General features: G+C 39.1%; 1 protein-coding gene across 1 annotated transcript in view; it reads right to left on the bottom strand.

The window, feature by feature from the left end:
- Positions 1 to 19,846, bottom strand: part of LOC148089726 (protein ELFN1-like) — a 109,786-nt gene that overhangs the window by 5,087 nt on the left and 84,853 nt on the right. Inside the window, exons 4-6 of the mRNA XM_087809624.1 lie at positions 2,319 to 2,911; positions 2,100 to 2,253; positions 1,154 to 1,320 (exon numbers count right to left, since the gene is read on the bottom strand). Coding sequence (XP_087665750.1) covers positions 1,154 to 1,320; positions 2,100 to 2,253; positions 2,319 to 2,578 — 581 coding nt within the window. The 5' untranslated portion in view covers positions 2,579 to 2,911. The remainder of the gene's footprint in view (positions 1 to 1,153; positions 1,321 to 2,099; positions 2,254 to 2,318; positions 2,912 to 19,846) is intronic.

The following is a 19,846-nucleotide window of genomic DNA, read 5'->3' as shown; positions in this document are numbered from 1 at the left end:
ATCAATCAAACTTGACTCCCAACCATAGTTGTCAAGTCATCCTTTTACTTCTATTCATCTCTTTTTCTGTGTGACAGTATTTTTCTTCCTGTGATAAAATGTGAAGGACTGAGAAGTTCTCACATTAACCTTCAGCGAGACTGTTAAAAATAGCATCTGCCAGCGATGTCAGCCTCCACACATTTCATCCAGAAATGTAAAAAAAAATGTCAATAGAACTTTCGTCGGACACTATTAAGGATTTATTTTACTTGGTGACGTGGACTTGGAAGCCATGTTTTGTGATTTGTCAATTCAATTCAATTGTTATTTAAAGTGTCTTATCATAACAAAGTTATCTCAAGACACTTTACAGTTTAAGTAAGACTATATTTGAGAAAAGAATATCTTCTGAATGTAATTTCAAGGTGTCAGAGAACATATGCACACAAATTGTTTACATGTTTATTTGTAAAGTAAATTTGAAAAGCTTTCATCAATTTCGTTCCACTTCACAATTATGTACTTTTTTGTGTTAATCTCTTTGTTAAAAGGTTAGTTCACCCAAAATTCTGACTTTACTCACTTTCTGTCGACTAAGCTTTGGAATTATTTTCAGAGTAACCTTTTCCTTTTTAGATTTATAGAAATTGAATGTAACGACTGGAGCTCAGTTATCTTCATCTTCGTCCAAAAAGACACTTAAAAACCTCCAAATACCTTCATACTGCTCGTCTGTAACGTCCCTCTTGAATTGAAGCCTCAACTAGAGAAAATGTATTCCAGAAATTAAATAATATCCATTTTACACTTGTTTATCGCAGACGTTTGAAGACGTCCAGCTTTCAGTCTACTGTCTACACTGGAAGCGCTTGCGATATTTACCCTTTAAGTTAAGTTACTTATTTAAGTTCTTCCGAAATAATTCTTTTCATGGAGGCTTCAATACAAGAGGGACGTTACAGACGAGCATTATGGAAGTTTTTGGATGTTTCTAAGGGTCTTTTTGGACGAAGATGAAGACAACTGAGCTCCAGTCGCTACACTAAAATGAACAAACGATTTGAAAAAATGTGTAAAAAATCCAAGAAAATATGAATCCTTTTCAAGGCACTGTAAAATGAGTCACGATTCTTCAGTTTTGACGTAAAAAGTTGAGTTTGTTCAAAGTTACCTGTTCATGGAGAGGTCTATGTTCTCGATGTTGGGACATTCCCAGAACGTGTTGGGCGTCACAGCCTCGATGAGGTTGGCCTGCAGGTAAAGCTCCTGCAGCTTGCCCAGGCCTCGCAGCATCCCCTCCGTCAGGTTCCTCAGCTTGTTAAAGCCAAACTGGAGAACCTTGAGAGACAAAGACAAGTGGGATTATTCTAATCTCTGAGTAGCCGGGCAGCTCCGGGCGTCGCTCGCTACATGCTTGAAGCCTCGGAAACAAACGCGGGGTTTAATTTGTGTTTCACACGCGGGTCTGAGCTGCGGCGACAGATCTTCGCAGTCTTAGCAGACGAGTGCAGGGAAAGAAGAAGTCAAACTAAAATACAGACATCGTTAAGCATTATGTTCACAAACCTTTATATAAAAACATTTTCCCACTTGTTTGCGGGTTCATTTTTTTTATAAACTTGACTGAGACGAGCGTCTAGTTGTGTCAAGAGTCCCAGGCTACTGTTCATAGAAAACACCATCTATTATTCAATACAAAACACCTTTCAGACAGTAATAATCAATAGAACAGAAACAACGGCCCTGTAACAAATGCCTTACGGACCGAGGCAGGTCCCCGAACCGATTTTTTAATAGGTTTCTTTGTTATAATTACTTTCCTTTGGCTCAGATATGGCAAAATGTTTAAATAAAAAAACTAATGTATTGACATCAAACTGTGAATCTCACATCAGGTCAAAGCTTTTGTTGAAATATTCTCTATTTTTTTTCTGTTACAAGTGATTATATTTATCATTATTATGAATTGATGATGGATATTCTATGAACTTTTGTTTTGAATTAAAGGTATTTCACCAGATAGATTGGCGTATGGAGGCTTGGAGTGATGGATGGAAGTGTATGTTTGCTCCTCTAGATCTGGCATGAATGAAACCGGACTGAGAACAATGAAGTACCTGCAGGTTGAATTGTGCTGAAAACGCTCCATCCTCCACGTAGCTGATGTCGTTCTTGGTCAGGTTCAGGTAGGTGAGGTTTCCGAAGCGACTGAGTGAGGAGAAATGCACCGAGCGGATCTTGTTCTCGTTCAGCCTCAGGTCTACGATTGTGCTGCGTTGGGGGAGAAGGTTGTCAGAAGGAAACCTGCGGTGCTACCCGTGCTTAGAGCGGCTCACCTGTTGATGTGGGCCGGGATGGCCTCGTACGGCGGCTGGTTCATGCTGCAGATGGCGAGCCACACAAATCCCTTCTCGCCTTCTATTAGCCAGCAGTCCGCCGTAACCATTGGCAACCGGATTACAGAGAAGAGAGCGAGCCAACAGGCGAATGAGCTGGCTGAGGACAGAAGCGCTGATGTAGAACCTCCAGTCGCAGGATGCCTGTGTCGTACCAGCCTGCTACTCTGGGCCATCTGGGACGTGGCCTCAAAATCCATCAGAAGACGGGGTTCCGGACGTGCTCCGCGGGCTCGGAAACTTGACTTTAAGGATTAGTTAATTTGTCTTCAAATGCTTGTTAGCGACGATAGCTCTGCTTGTGGACACAACCCGTCATAGCGTTTTTGGGTCAATCGTTTTGGCGGTTAAGACCAGAGAATAAGGGGATCATGCTTGATTTGGGGTGCGTTTGATGGCAGCTGGGGGTCCGACTGTCTCCTTGATAGCTGGGACTTCTGTTCGTAGCAGCCATCTGCGTCTTTGATGGAACAGGAGCTCCTTGTGTTTCTGTCTTTCCTGGCAGTGCGTGGATGCTGCTGGAAGACTCGTCCCTGGAGGGGGAGACGTGGCAGAAGGACAAGAAAGGAGGGGTGTTAACAGAGAGCTGTTAATGAAACATAGAGGTCTGTTTGTGAGGCGCAAGAGAAACAATCCAGCTCCTGGCAGGCAGAGCTGGAGACACTCTGGGTTATGTAACCGAGACAATTAGAGGACGCACGACCTGAGAGTGTTCCAGGAAATGCTCCAGTTGTCTTCCTGTTGTCTTGATCTGAAGTCCAACAATGAATCTGAACTTAGAAACGTGGCTCAGCCACACTTTTTAAAAGCCTTCCTGGGAAAGGTGTTTGTTTTAGGCCACCGGGTCACCTTGACCCAAAGGCCTCTCAAGGGTTTACATAGTTTTTAAGTTATCTAGACAAGGTTAACTCTGAGGCTGTGGTTCTCGGAGGGAAAGGTTTTGACATATGCTAGCAACAAGATAAATGTATTAACTTAAAAATACTTATTCTCATGAGGAAGTGTTGAGTTAATCAAGACACATTAAAATGTTTATTTAAAATAAATAAATAAAAACACTGACTCCCAAATGTGACCGAAGAGGTCAAACCGGGTTAAAGATTTGAGCAGAAATGTACTCACTACTGATGTGTTGATGAAGCTTCATGAAACAGTGTCATTATCTTCAGAGTCCACTAAATGGTAGTGATGTGTTGAAGCGTCATGAAACAGTGTCATTATCTTCAGAGTCCACTAGATGGTAGTGATGTGTTGAAGCGTCATGAAGCAGTGTCATTATCTTCAGAGTCCACTAGATGGTAGTGATGTGTTGATGAAGCTTCATGAAACAGTGTCATATCTTCAGAGTCCACTAGATGGTAGTGATGTGTTGATGAAGCTTCATGAAACAGTGTCATTATCTTCAGAGTCCACTAGATGGTAGTGATGTGTTGATGAAGCTTCATGAAACAGTGTCATTATCTTCCGAGTCCACTAGATGGTAGTGATGTGTTGATGAAGCTTCATGAAACAGTGTCATATCTTCAGAGTCCACTAGATGGTAGTGATGTGTTGATGAAGCTTCATGAAACAGTGTCATTATCTTCAGAGTCCACTAGATGGTAGTGATGTGTTGATGAAGCTTCATGAAACAGTGTCATTATCTTCAGAGTCCACTAGATGCTAGTGATGTGTTGATGAAGCTTCATGAAACAGTGTCATATCTTCAGAGTCCACTAGATGGTAGTGATGTGTTGATGAAGCTTCATGAAACAGTGTCATTATCTTCAGAGTCCACTAGATGGTAGTGATGTGTTGATGAAGCTTCATGAAACAGTGTCATTATCTCCAGAGTCCACTAGATGGTAGTGATGTGTTGATGAAGCTTCATGAAACAGTGTCATATCTTCAGAGTCCACTAGATGGTAGTGATGTGTTGATGAAGCTTCATGAAACAGTGTCATTATCTTCAGAGTCCACTAGATGGTAGTGATGTGTTGATGAAGCTTCATGAAACAGTGTCATATCTTGGCGTCTCTGCACTATTTTCCTTTGTTTTGAACAACTTTTCTAGAGAAACATCATTTTTAAACTGATGACGCCACCTACTGACCTCTGAACAACATGACACTGTTTCATGAAGCTTCATCAGACCATCACTATTGAAATTGTTTAATTACTTAGAACCAAGTCACGAACAATAGCATAGTAGTTATTTAAAATCATGTGGAAAAATCATCTGAGAACTGAGAGCGAAATAAGCACATTCTTGACTTGCCGAGGTAAGTGACGTCAGTCGACATGAATCCATCTCCAGCATCCAACCTCCTCCAGTAACAAACGCACACACAGTCACTGAGGTGTGTAACATCATAAGAGTACAACCTCACTCACGACGACCCTGTCGCTCATCAACCGCCTTACGTTGAGAATATAACACAGTGTGACTGTTTTAACCTCCGAGGGGAAGGAAAGTTTGAGAGAGCGAAAGAAGTAATAACTGTCGCAGGGAGACATGTTTGATTCCCTTCAGAGCTCCGCAGGTCATTACGCTAACACATTTACATGCTAGGACGGCTTCACATTTTTGAGACGCGCCCGGAGTCCAAAGCGTAAACGTAACGGCGAGGAGAGATAATGACGGCGGAGCAAGCGAGTCATTTTCAAACACGCCTGAATCAAATCCGAAGGTGAAAAGGTCCACGCGGGCGACTGTGGGCCGCAACCCACCGCATTTATCAACTCTCTTTTTTTTCAATCTCTTGGCTTTTGTTGGCTTTTACTGCACCTGTCACAGCCTGGGGTCCATATTCAGCTGAACGGGTCATTTTATGTGGAACAGCGACGGTTAAATTGTACTTGAAAATCTTCTTCTTGACGTCGGCTCGGGAGCGTGAGTACTAGATAAATGTGGCCTTTTGTGTGATAGACTTTGACAGCCCTGGTGTTGTTTGTTCGTCTGTCATCCAGCTCAGGCTGACGTTCACTCGGGGAGGGAGAGCGTTGACATGACAGCACCGAGACCTGTTTGTTCTATTTGCGTCCACAAACTATGGGATGTCCATTTCGGTTCAAAACCTCACGTTGTACTTTTTATTTCCACTTTCATCCAGTTGCTTTGTAGGCTATTTCCAGATCCGCGCAGAATGGCTGTCAAATTAGTAAAAGCCAGATATGAGGACAGCGGCTGTTTTTTGTTTTTTTTGTTGTTTTTGAGCCGAGGCTTTGAGCTCTTCCTGTACATTTGTCTGCTGGAAATGTCAGAAACTAATTTCAATCTTCAAAGCTATATTTGGATCTGAGCGATCGCTCCACTGGACTTGGCATTTCTCTGAATTATTCTTTTTGTAGATTCTTTCGTATTTTCTAACCTTAAATTTATCTGAAAAAAAAACAACTAAAAAAAACTGCCGACTTGTCAGATCTTATTCAGTTCAGGTCTCACCCGATGGTTCCACTTTGAAACCATTCGCTCAATGAATTTGTATCACTTCTCTTATTCATTTATTTTTAATTGTAACTGGGTTCAGTGCCCTTGAGCAAGACACTTCAACTCTGAACGCTTCAGGTGGTTCAGCAACACCGCAGCCACCGGGAAAATACCTGGTTTTAAAACGTACAGTATTGACGCTGCCTATAGAAAGACATTTGCAGGATTAAAACATTTTAAAAAAAACGCTCTGGTCTTAAACCATACTTTCACTGTAGTCACTCATTTCCCTTTTGATTACAGTCCTGTTATTTGCGCACCTTGTGATGTTCATTCAGAGAAAATTAACCGACTGCCAAGTGAGCACGAATGATCTGCTATAGCCGGAAAAAGGGGGAATTTTTACATGCAACACTGGGGTGCACAACGCACCTGCATAGACATATATAATAGACACCGCATCGACTGCAGACGGCTGTGTATAAAGCGCCGCCATCTTGGTACAGTCTCATCAGAGGCAGCTGCACATTAAGAACTGCAGGGAAGGACGTACGTCTCAATCTTAAAATACAATTGTTTGCTGAATTATGGACCGTTTTTTTCAAACGGTTTGGTCCGTCGTACAAACAGCTATGATACAGGATGCTTGGATATTTAAAAAATGCTGGTTTTACAACTAATTTTGTCAGCAGACGAGCAACTGTCAGAAGATGCAGGACTTCTGTGCCGCTTATGGATGCTCTGATAAGCAGAGTATACGAACTAGATCTCGTGGGATCACAAGAAAAAAACTGTGCAAAAGACTATGTAATATTGTGACATTATCCTCAGCATACCTTTCATATTTGTTTCATCTATCACTACAAAATGTTTTTTTTAATATAGTAAAAGATTCCTCCTAATAATGTCTGAGGTTTGAAAAACAAACCATGTGAAAAAAGCTTGACAAATGAGCAATTTATGATGACTTTTATATTGTAAACACATCATTCCTCTATAGACATAATGCACTGTAGGAGCGAGTTACTGTACCAAGATGGCCGCCCTGTATACACACCGCTCTAGTGGGCGGCAGCAATTGACGCGGCGTCTAAGAATATATGTCTATACGCACCTGCAGTCACAGAGGAAGTTGTCTTTTTTCCCAGTTCAAGCTTTATAAGAGATTTCATCTCATTCTTGCTGGAGTCAAACGTTGGTCGCAAACTCGCAACTACACGAAGTTCAGACCTCGTGGGCGGAGCTTCAGGAAACGATGCGATTCCTGCTGAAATCTTTTGAACTTGAGGTGTGATGAAGGGTTTTCTTCAGAATCCCCAGTCGTCAAGACAAAGTTGACCCGGATTGACGCTGCTTTCGTTTATAAAAATACAACATTTTTTATATAGTTTTCAAAATTTAAAACAACAAAGACATCACAAATACTAGATACATTCTCTGGTCCACTTTAAGTTTGAGCAATATACCATTTTAATTACATATCTTTTGCATTTTAGTAGTATAAATTGTTTTAAGTAATCATGTGTAAAGTCAGGCTTAATGTTTAATTTAAAAAAAATCTAAAATAATGACAAACAACGTTGAGACCAAGGCTCACGTCACAGAGTCAATCAAGGAAACTGATGCTATTTACACTTAACAGATGATCCTAACGTTCTGTAGAACATATGAAACCTAAAAGATAATTTTGTCAACTCAGACCTGAAGCCCTGTTTATGTATTTTTTGGTACACACGTTATTTATCTTTACCTTCTTGTTTTCCTCGAGTTTAATCTGCTTTAAAAAAAAAAGTTTGGACTCTCCAAATGGAAGAAATACAGATTGACAAAAACACACAGGATTCGTTGAAGTGATCTCTTAAGATGCACCTCGAGCCTCCCCTGCTACCATCTCAGCTGCTGCATCACGTACAGTTTTAGTCACAACACAGTTAGATTTCTGCAGCGTCAGCACAGGAACACAGTGGTCGGTCAGACACCCTCCCTCCGTTCCTCACTGGCTTTACATGTAAGGACAAACTTCACCTCCCGGAAATAGAAACACAAATTCTATCTTTGGCTTAAAATGTTCGTCAAATTTGACGCCGGACAAATGTCTCATACATGCAGGAGAGTCATAGGACGGGATTTATTTCAAGGCAAACTCAAAAGATTAGGAACCTAAACAATATATATAGACTATTGTGTATTTGTTACGAAGCTCAAACCACTGGTGTAGCAACATTGCTGAGAATTATTACCGAGAACTTAACAACAGTAAGAAGATATCGTGAGCTGTTCAATGACTTCACTTTACTACTACTGAAATGATCTTAAAACCTGTGTAATCTCAGGGTCAAGGTGACCCAGAAGCCCGAAAAAAAAAGTGTTTTTGGTATCCGTTGTGTTGTTTAATACTACATTTTTTCTTTCCAGGCCTCCGGGTTACCTTGACCCTGAGGGTTAAGTAGAAGTTTTATCTGTAATTGAATTTTTTTATTTTTCTTATTACTTACCAGCCGCACATTGATATCATGAACTGTATATCAGAAGCAAAGCAGAAGAGTTCGAGAGAGATCATGGCGTCTATTGACTCTATTCTTGGATTCAAGGGCCAAAAGAACTGAAATATATATACAGTATTCTCGGTGTCAATAACATGAAACTTGAACCACAAGGTTGAGAACAAGAATGTTGAAACAACTCCCAAAAGTTAATTTGAAGACGAAGCATTAACGGCAAAATCTTGCAACCAAAGAAACCAGCAGGATTAATAAACTTTTATATATTGTTGATAATGTAAAAATAATGTGGCCACTCACACTCAACACTGCAGCATAGTAGTGTCTTATTTGAATACTTTGAGATTTAGAGTTTTCAGTCAAAAAAGGAGGCAAAATTTGGCAATTTTCTCACCCGAAACTTCTTCAAGCTCTTCTGAGAATAAACAGAGGTGTTCCCAGGTCACGTTGTCCCTCGTTGAATCTTGGGTCTGCACCTCCCTGTTTCCCCGAAACCAAAGGGGTCGGCTGGTCAGAGGGCAGTGGTTGGAGCGTCTCTTCCCGATCTGCCCATAAAAGAGCTGAAGAAAAACTGCTAGTTTTATATGAGTTTTACCATAATGACCCACCGGGATCCACATTATTCATAAGCAACCAAAAGGACCAGGTCACTGTAAGTTTAGATTTAAAAAAAAAACAATGAGAATTAATCCTTCTGAAGCCTGGAGACTTCAAACCTCATGAGGATACAAGTCCTGGGCATCTCTTTCAGCTACCACTCGGGTCTTTTCTGGACACACTCAGTGAAGCGGAACTAACAATTGAAATCTGAGCAAGTGACTCATCCCGACTGATGTGGCTCGATGACTGAACGAGAACGGAGGAGAGGGGAAAGGGAAACATTGAAAGGAGTCCACTGGCTCTCAGGGCAACGAAGACCGTGAGACACCAAGCTTGAGTGCCTGATGTCCAGGCGATTTAAGTCCTCCTGGAGAACGTCATGCTTCATCACTTCCGCTCCCCAAAACTTACAAAAGACTATCCGCGAAAAAAGGCGTCAGATGTCACATGATATCATGCAACGGTCACGGGAAACATGTTTCCTCTACGCCGCCCGTCCTCTGCATCAGAGGATTTCTAAAAGAAGGCTCCGATCGGGATGAAGGGCAGTCGTGACTGCTGGCGTTGAGTTGACAGACGGATTCCACGTGATGGATGTTTCTATAAGCGATATGGAAACACAGAGCGTGACGGACAATTCCATTATGAAGGATATTCAAATATGGTCAGTGGACTTCAGGGACAAACTGCCATTTTAAAGTGTGTAGTCTTAACGGGAATATTGAGTCCATCGAGCGAGGCTTCCTGAGATACATCCACACTCACGGATGATTGATTCAAATAGGATTGAAAAAAGCCTTTCCCATAGAGGGCACATATGGACAGAGAACCACTCAAAAACACACGTCAAGACCCAGTATAGACTAGTTTACAGACCCTGACAGTCTTGTCACTTGGGTACAAATTCACTTAAGGAGGGAGGGGCTTCCGTGCACTACATCTGCTTCTCTGTATATACCATAAGGCGCTATAAGACGCACTTAAAAAGCCTTTAATTTTATCAAAAAATGACAGTGCACCTTTCAATCCGAAATGTCTTATATATGAACATTACCTGGTGGGTGACTTGTTTACAAACACTTTCATGACTCTGCGCCTACTGACACGACATGCCGTGGGCGGAATTACGTCATCGCGTCATCATAGGGTGGGAATAACAACGCAGATCACTTCATGGCGGACAGCTATGGAGTGATATTACTGCCACCGGTTTGGGCGAGTGTGTCTTGGTTGTTGTACACTAAAAATAATTGATTTGCGCTAAATCACTCTGCTGCGCACTCAACCAGTCATACACGTGCGTGCAACATGTCATACACGTGCGCTCTAGCTGTCATACACGCGCTCAACTTCACTGCTGAACACTCAACATTTGTCTGCTCACAACACTAGTCTCGTGCGCTGTTGCTTGAAGCCTTTTAAACATCATTTTGAACATCGTTACCATAGGAGTGAACGGAGTTGTCAGAACGCTTGATAAAGTTTGACTTTATCTGACTGTTTTGTTGACATTCCCTTTAGCACAGCTTTATTTAGTGGATTCATAACACAACCCCAGTCAAACGTTTGACTGTATCTTTTGTTCTATGCGCCTTAAATCTGGTGCAAACTATTTATGAAAACACTTCTAAAATAGGCCATTCATTGAAGGTGTGCCTTATTATCCGGTGCGCCTAATAGTGCGGAAAATACGGAATATATATAAACTAAATGGCTTATTTCATCGCAACATCTTTTGAAATAATGTTTTGGTGCCCAATGAATCTGCTGAAGAGCCTCCTAATGTTCCCAGCTCAGTAAAACCCAATAAGCCGGTCCAAACATGACCCTGTGAGTGACAGGTGGATGTAACGTTTCCCTTCTGAACCACCACCTCGACCACGAGGCGATAATTGTTGCGCAAACAACTGTCACGCACCGCGGCCCTCGGCGTCCGTGCTTGTCGATCGTCACGGATCTCACGCTCGTGTCCCTTTTCAGCGCTTGTTTCAGCGGAACGCCAGAATCCAACGTACATCCGATTCCAAATCGCCTCCACGAGCGCCGCGGCGCTCCACTTGTCATTCGCCTGCAGACTGTGTGAGATGCCACGGCTGATCCACTCGGCCGAGGCGTCGAGCGCTTACGTAATGCGTTTAGTATTCAGGGAGCGAGGAGGGAAGGAGACAAAGATGAGGCGGCGCTCACAGATTGAAGACTTTGGACCATGAAATATGCAGGATTATCATGAATGACGTCAGCGTCGAGCTGCAGGAAAAAAGTCACTTTGCGCCGTTTTTCTAAAGTTATCTCGCGCAAGAATCTTTCAGTTGTATGTCGATTAATTTTGTCTTGTTTTTTGGACGATCGACGCCTTCTCTGCAGATTCAGTCTGTGTCGATCTGTTGCGACCAAATACCAGACAGTGATTGTTTCAGAAAGTCAAAAGGTTGTGTCACATCGGAACCTCTACTAGGGGGTCTTATAAAGTACCGAAACATCGGAATTATGAAGTATTCCCAAGGAAAGATGATGCAATGTCCGATGCCATGCTAGCAAAGAAACACAGCTATGATGCGTATCACGGTAAAGATTGTCAACAAAGTATTTGTGTGACTTTTCATTCCAACTTATGACTCAACTTGAATCTCTGAAGCCAGTTGTCACTTGTTACGGATTTATTTATTTCAGTTGGTGATGTGTTGATGAAGCTTCATGAAGCGGTGTCATGTTGTTTAGTGGAAAGTAGGTGGCGCCATCAGTTAGAACAGTTGTTCAAAACAAAGGAATATAGTGCAGAGACATCGCCATCTAGTGGACTCTGAAAATAACGACACTGCTTCACGAAGCTTCATCAACACATCACTACCATCTAGTGGACTCTGAAGATAATGACACTGTTTCATGAAGCTTCATCAACACATCACTACCATCTAGTGGACTCTGAAGATAATGACACTGTTTCATGAAGCTTTATCAACACATCGCTACCATCTAGTGGACTCTGAAGATAATGACACTGTTTCATGAAGCTTCATCAACACGTCGCTACCATCTAGTGGACTCTGAAGATAATGACACTGTTTCATGAAGCTTCATCAACACGTCGCTACCATCTAGTGGACTCTGAAGATAATGACACTGTTTCATGAAGCTTCATCAACACATCCCTACCATCTGGTGGACTCTGAAGATAATGACACTGTTTCATGAAGCTTCATCAACACATCACTACCATCTAGTGGACTCTGAAGATAATGACACTGTTTCATGAAGCTTCATCAACACATCAGTACCATCTAGTGGACTCTGAAGATAATGACACTGTTTCATGAAGCTTCATCAACACATCACTACCATCTAGTGGACTCTGAAGATAATGACACTGTTTCATGAAGCTTCATCAACACATCACTACCATCTAGTGGACTCTGAAGATAATGACACTGCTTCACAAAGCTTCATCAACACATCACTACTCATCAGAGATCGACAGAACCTTTTTAAAAATCACAATGAAACTCCTCTTTATTGTATTACGATTATTGAATAAAACTTCAAGTTAGTTCGAAAACTCATCCCCGACTTCCAGAAAAAAAGAGGAGAACCCAGGAAGTAGATAAGAAGTTCAAGAAGGGAGGAAAATTGAGATCAGATAAAAAGAAGGTGCAGATAAACCGTGTTGGATATCATTTCACACGGAGGACAGATAAGAAGTAGAATCCAAAGTTGGAGGTGAAAGATTATAGACGTGTTATATAAATACAGATGTTGGTGTCGCTTCGACTCGTCACAGGTTCTCGCTCAGGTGTGTTGATGCGTATGAACGTGCGTGTCCTTCTCTGACGAATCCATTCTGAGTTCCTGTTTCCTCGCCGGCGATCACACATGGCTCTCAAACGTGTTTATCTTCCACGTTTGCTTGTGTCTGTCGCTGTGTGTACTTCACACCGTGAAATCCCATCAAGTGTGTTAAGAGGCTCGTCTTCTTCTGCCTGTGTCAAGAGAACAAACGCACAACACACACCTGTGCGTGTTTGTCAGTTTATTTTTTTAAGTAACGCTGCCTTTTTTTTCACTGCTTGTAACAATGATCGTCCTCGTAATATTGTGAGGTCCAGTATTGTTTGTACTAACTATAATCATAATACTAGCTATTTGTACTAACTATAATCATAATACTAGCTATTTGTAATAACTATAATCATAATACTAGCTATTTGTACTAGCTATAATCATAATACTAGCTCTTTGTACTATCTATAATCGTAATACTAGCTATTTGTACTAGCTATAATCGTAATACTAGCTATTTGTACTAGCTATAATCATAATACTAGCTATTTGTACTAGCTATAATCATAATACTAGCTATTTGTACAAGCTATAATCGTAATACTAGCTATTTTTACGAGCTATAATCGTAATACTAGCTATTTGTATAAGCTATAATCATAATACTAGCTATTTGTACAAGCTATAATCATAATCCTAGCTATTTGAACTAGCTATAATCATAATACTAGCTATTTGTACTAGATATAATCATAATACCAGCTATTTGTACAAGCTATAATCATAATACTAGCTAATCGTACTAGCTATAATCATAATACTAGCTATTTGTACAAGCTATAATCATAATACCAGCTATTTGTATTAGCTATAATCATAATACTAGCTATTTGTACTAGCTATAATCATAATACTAGCTATTTGTTCTAGCTATAATCATAACACCAGCTATTTGTACAAGCTATAATCATAATACTAGCTATTTGTACTAACTATAATCATAATACCAGCTATTTGTACTAGCTATAATCATAATACTAGATATTTGTATGAACTATAATCATAATACTAGCTATTTGTACTAGCTATAATCATAATACCAGCTATTTGTACTACTTATAATCATAATACCAGCTATTTGTACTACTTATAATCATAATACTAGCTATTTGTACGAACTATAATCATAATACTAGCTATTTGTACTAGCTATAATCATAATACTAGCTATTTGTACTAGCTATAATCATAATACCAGCTATTTGTACTACTTATAATCATAATACTAGCTATTTGTACTAGCTATAATCATAATACTAGCTATTTGTACTAGCTATAATCATAATACTAGCTATTTGTACTAGCTATAATCATAATACTAGCTATTTGTACTAGCTATAATCATAATACCAGCTATTTGTACTACTTATAATCATAATACTAGCTATTTGTACTAGCTATAATCATAATACTAGCTATTTGTACTAGCTATAATCATAATACTAGCTATTTGTACTAGATATAATCATAATACTAGCTATTTGTACTAGCTATAATCATAATACTAGCTATTTGTACTAGCTATAATCATAATACTAGCTATTTGTACTAGCTATAATCATAATACCAGCTATTTGTACTACTTATAATCATAATACTAGCTATTTGTACTAGCTATAATCATAATACCAGCTATTTGTACTACTTATAATCATAATACTAGCTATTTGTACTAGCTATAATCATAATACTAGCTATTTGTACTAGCTAGAATCATAATAACAAGCTTATTTTTCAATGTCTGACTTCAGGCTTTTTTTACTGCCTTCATTTGAAGATGTGTTTTTTTTCTGCATTAATTGTTGCCATGATTCATCCTCAGCACTGTTCGACCGAAATCTTCTTTCAGTAGTTTCGGCGCCAAAAGACTCATCAAGCCTCTTCGGCGTAACGCCGCCCCCCCCCCCCCCCTTCCTGCCAGTGACCTAAATATTCCGTGTGAAGGTTGAGCTACAACTGAAACTCCTAGTGTTCCATCGGCCGCGTCTGTTTGTGTACATGTGTGGAGGTGCGATGCTTTTCTGCATGAGCTCTTTTCTGCTGACACACGACAAACTCCGCCGCACCTCAGAGACCACAAAGGCATACTAATGTTCCACGCCTGACCTGATTTTCCCCCGGAGTGAATCCTAACAGCCTGTCCAGGGGGCGCTCTGTCGGATTGCCGTGTGAGGATGTGTCAACCAAAAGTTACACACAAATAACCCGGTCGTACAAACGGAAGGAACGCTCATGAAACACTTTGATGTTTCATTCCCAGTCGGTTTGATCGAGTCATGTTGAATAAGCTCCTTGGCAGAGGTATGCTTCGCATAAATGCTTGCTACAGATAATTTGGGTTAATGAGTGACAGCGTGGGTGAAGCAGATCAAAGCACGTTATTAGCTTCACTTCTATATAAATCCTGTTCATACACTTTCCTTTGAAGCGGCAGAACTTTCACGCTGGCTTCACGGGTTCATCAGAATATAATAATCATAACACCAGCTATTTGTACTAGCTATAATCATAATACCAGCTATTTGTACTAGCTTTAATCATAATACCAGCTATTTGTACTGGCTATAATCATAATACTAGCTATTTGTACGAGCTATAATCATAATACCAGCTATTTGTACTGGCTATAATCATAATACTAGCTATTTGTACTAGCTATAATCATAATACTAGCTATTTGTACTAGCTATAATCATAATACTAGCTATTTGTACTAGCTATAATCATAATACCAGCTATTTGTACTACTTATAATCATAATACTAGCTATTTGTACTAGCTATAATCATAATACCAGCTATTTGTACTACTTATAATCATAATACTAGCTATTTGTACTAGCTATAATCATAATACTAGCTATTTGTACTAGCTAGAATCATAATAACAAGCTTATTTTTCAATGTCTGACTTCAGGCTTTTTTTACTGCCTTCATTTGAAGATGTGTTTTTTTTCTGCATTAATTGTTGCCATGATTCATCCTCAGCACTGTTCGACCGAAATCTTCTTTCAGTAGTTTCGGCGCCAAAAGACTCATCAAGCCTCTTCGGCGTAACGCCGCCCCCCCCCCCCCCCCTTCCTGCCAGTGACCTAAATATTCCGTGTGAAGGTTGAGCTACAACTGAAACTCCTAGTGTTCCATCGGCCGCGTCTGTTTGTGTACATGTGTGGAGGTGCGATGCTTTTCTGCATGAGCTCTTTTCTGCTGACACACGACAAACTCCGCCGCACCTCAGAGACCACAAAGGCATACTAATGTTCCACGCCTGACCTGATTTTCCCCCGGAGTGAATCCTAACAGCCTGTCCAGGGGGCGCTCTGTCGGATTGCCGTGTGAGGATGTGTCAACCAAAAGTTACACACAAATAACCCGGTCGTACAAACGGAAGGAACGCTCATGAAACACTTTGATGTTTCATTCCCAGTCGGTTTGATCGAGTCATGTTGAATAAGCTCCTTGGCAGAGGTATGCTTCGCATAAATGCTTGCTACAGATAATTTGGGTTAATGAGTGACAGCGTGGGTGAAGCAGATCAAAGCACGTTATTAGCTTCACTTCTATATAAATCCTGTTCATACACTTTCCTTTGAAGCGGCAGAACTTTCACGCTGGCTTCACGGGTTCATCAGAATATAATAATCATAACACCAGCTATTTGTACTAGCTATAATCATAATACCAGCTATTTGTACTAGCTTTAATCATAATACCAGCTATTTGTACTGGCTATAATCATAATACTAGCTATTTGTACGAGCTATAATCATAATACCAGCTATTTGTACTGGCTATAATCATAATACTAGCTATTTGTACTAGCTATAATCATAATACTAGCTATTTGTACTAGCTATAATCATAATACTAGCTATTTGTACTAGCTATAATCATAATACCAGCTATTTGTACTACTTATAATCATAATACTAGCTATTTGTACTAGCTATAATCATAATACCAGCTATTTGTACTACTTATAATCATAATACTAGCTATTTGTACTAGCTATAATCATAATACTAGCTATTTGTACTAGCTAGAATCATAATAACAAGCTTATTTTTCAATGTCTGACTTCAGGCTTTTTTTACTGCCTTCATTTGAAGATGTGTTTTTTTTCTGCATTAATTGTTGCCATGATTCATCCTCAGCACTGTTCGACCGAAATCTTCTTTCAGTAGTTTCGGCGCCAAAAGACTCATCAAGCCTCTTCGGCGTAACGCCGCCCCCCCCCCCCCCCCCTTCCTGCCAGTGACCTAAATATTCCGTGTGAAGGTTGAGCTACAACTGAAACTCCTAGTGTTCCATCGGCCGCGTCTGTTTGTGTACATGTGTGGAGGTGCGATGCTTTTCTGCATGAGCTCTTTTCTGCTGACACACGACAAACTCCGCCGCACCTCAGAGACCACAAAGGCATACTAATGTTCCACGCCTGACCTGATTTTCCCCCGGAGTGAATCCTAACAGCCTGTCCAGGGGGCGCTCTGTCGGATTGCCGTGTGAGGATGTGTCAACCAAAAGTTACACACAAATAACCCGGTCGTACAAACGGAAGGAACGCTCATGAAACACTTTGATGTTTCATTCCCAGTCGGTTTGATCGAGTCATGTTGAATAAGCTCCTTGGCAGAGGTATGCTTCGCATAAATGCTTGCTACAGATAATTTGGGTTAATGAGTGACAGCGTGGGTGAAGCAGATCAAAGCACGTTATTAGCTTCACTTCTATATAAATCCTGTTCATACACTTTCCTTTGAAGCGGCAGAACTTTCACGCTGGCTTCACGGGTTCATCAGAATATAATAATCATAACACCAGCTATTTGTACTAGCTATAATCATAATACCAGCTATTTGTACTAGCTTTAATCATAATACCAGCTATTTGTACTGGCTATAATCATAATACTAGCTATTTGTACGAGCTATAATCATAATACCAGCTATTTGTACTGGCTATAATCATAATACTAGCTATTTGTACTAGCTATAATCATAATACTAGCTATTTGTACTAGCTATAATCATAATACTAGCGATTTGTACTAGCTATAATCATAATACTAGCTATTTGTACGAGCTATAATCATAATACTAGCTATTTGTACTAGCTATAATCATAATACTAGCGATTTGTACTAGCTATAATCATAATACCAGCGATTTGTACTAGCTATAATCATAATACTAGCTATTTGTACGAGCTATAATCATAATACCAGCTATTTGTACTAGCTATAATCATAATACTAGCTATTTGTACGAGCTATAATCATAATACCAGCTATTTGTACTAGCTTTAACCATAATTCTATGATAATTTACTAGCTATAATCATAATACTAGCTATTTGTACTAGCTATAATCATAATACCAGCTATTTGTACTAGCTATAATCATTATACTAGCTATAATCATAATACTAGCTATTTGTACGAGCTATAATCATAATACTAGCTATTTGTACGAGCTATAATCATAATACTAGCTATTTGTACGAGCTATAATCATAATACCAGCTATTTGTACGAGCTATAATCATAATACTAGCTATTTGTACGAGCTATAATCATAATAACAGCTATTTGTACGAGCTATAATCATAATACCAGCTATTTGTACTAGCTTTAACCATAATTCTATGATAATTTACTAGCTATAATCATAATACTAGCTATTTGTACTAGCTATAATCATAATACCAGCTATTTGTACGAGCTATAATCATAATACTAGCTATTTGTACTAGCTATAATCATAATACTAGCTATTTGTACGAGCTATAATCATAATACCAGCTATTTGTACTAGCTATAATCATAATACTAGCCATTTGTACGAGCTATAATCATAATACCAGCTATTTGTACGAGCTATAATCATAATACTAGCTATTTGTACTAGCTATAATCATAATACTAGCTATTTGTACTAGCTATAATCATAATACCAGCTATTTGTACTAGCTATAATCATAATACTAGCTATTTGTACTAGCTATAATCATAATACTAGCTATTTGTACTAGCTATAATCATAATACCAGCTATTTGTACTAGCTATAATCATAATACTAGCTATTTGTACAAGCTATAATCATAATACCAGCTATGTGTACTAGCTATAATCATAATACTAGCTATTTGTACTAGCTATAATCATAATACTAGCGATTTGTACTAGCTATAATCATAATACTAGCTATTTGTACTAACTATAATCATAATACCAGCTATTTGTACTAGCTATAATCATAATACCAGCTATTTGTACTAGCTATAATCATAATACCAGCTATTTGTACTAGCTATAATCATAATACCAGCTATTTGTACTATCTATAATCATAATACTAGCTATTTGTACTAGCTATAATCATAATACTAGCGATTTGTACTAGCTATAATCATAATACTAGCTATTTGTACTAACTATAATCATAATACCAGCTATTTGTACTAGCTATAATCATAATACCAGCTATTTGTACTAGCTATAATCATAATACCAGCTATTTGTACTAGCTATAATCATAATACTAGCTATTTGTACAAGCTATAATCATAATACTAGCTATTTGTACTAGCTATAATCATAATACTAGCGATTTGTACTAGCTATAATCATAATACTAGCTATTTGTACGAGCTATAATCATAATACTAGCTATTTGTACTAACTATAATCATAATACTAGCGATTTGTACTAGCTATAATCATAATACTAGCTATTTGTACGAGCTATAATCATAATACTAGCTATTTGTACGAGCTATAATCATAATACTAGCTATTTGTACTAGCTATAATCATAATACCAGCTATTTGTACGAGCTATAATCATATTACCAGCTATTTGTACTAGCTATAATCATAATACCAGCTATTTGTACTAGCTATAATCATAATACTAGCTATTTGTACGAGCTATAATCATATTACCAGCTATTTTACTAGCTTTAACCATAATTCTATGATTATTTACTAGCTATAATCATAATACTAGCTATTGAAGCAGATCAAAGCACGTTATTAGCTTCACTTCTATATAAATCTTGTTCATACACTTTCCTTTGAACTTTTCACGGTGGCTTCGGGTTCGTCTGATTCTCGGCATGAGCTC

This window comes from Callionymus lyra, chromosome 1, assembly GCF_982586985.1.
Source record: "Callionymus lyra chromosome 1, fCalLyr1.hap1.1, whole genome shotgun sequence".
NCBI lineage: Eukaryota > Metazoa > Chordata > Actinopteri > Syngnathiformes > Callionymidae > Callionymus > Callionymus lyra.
The sequence above is the reverse complement of the archived record's forward strand: the minus strand, read 5'-3'. Positions and strand labels throughout refer to the sequence as shown.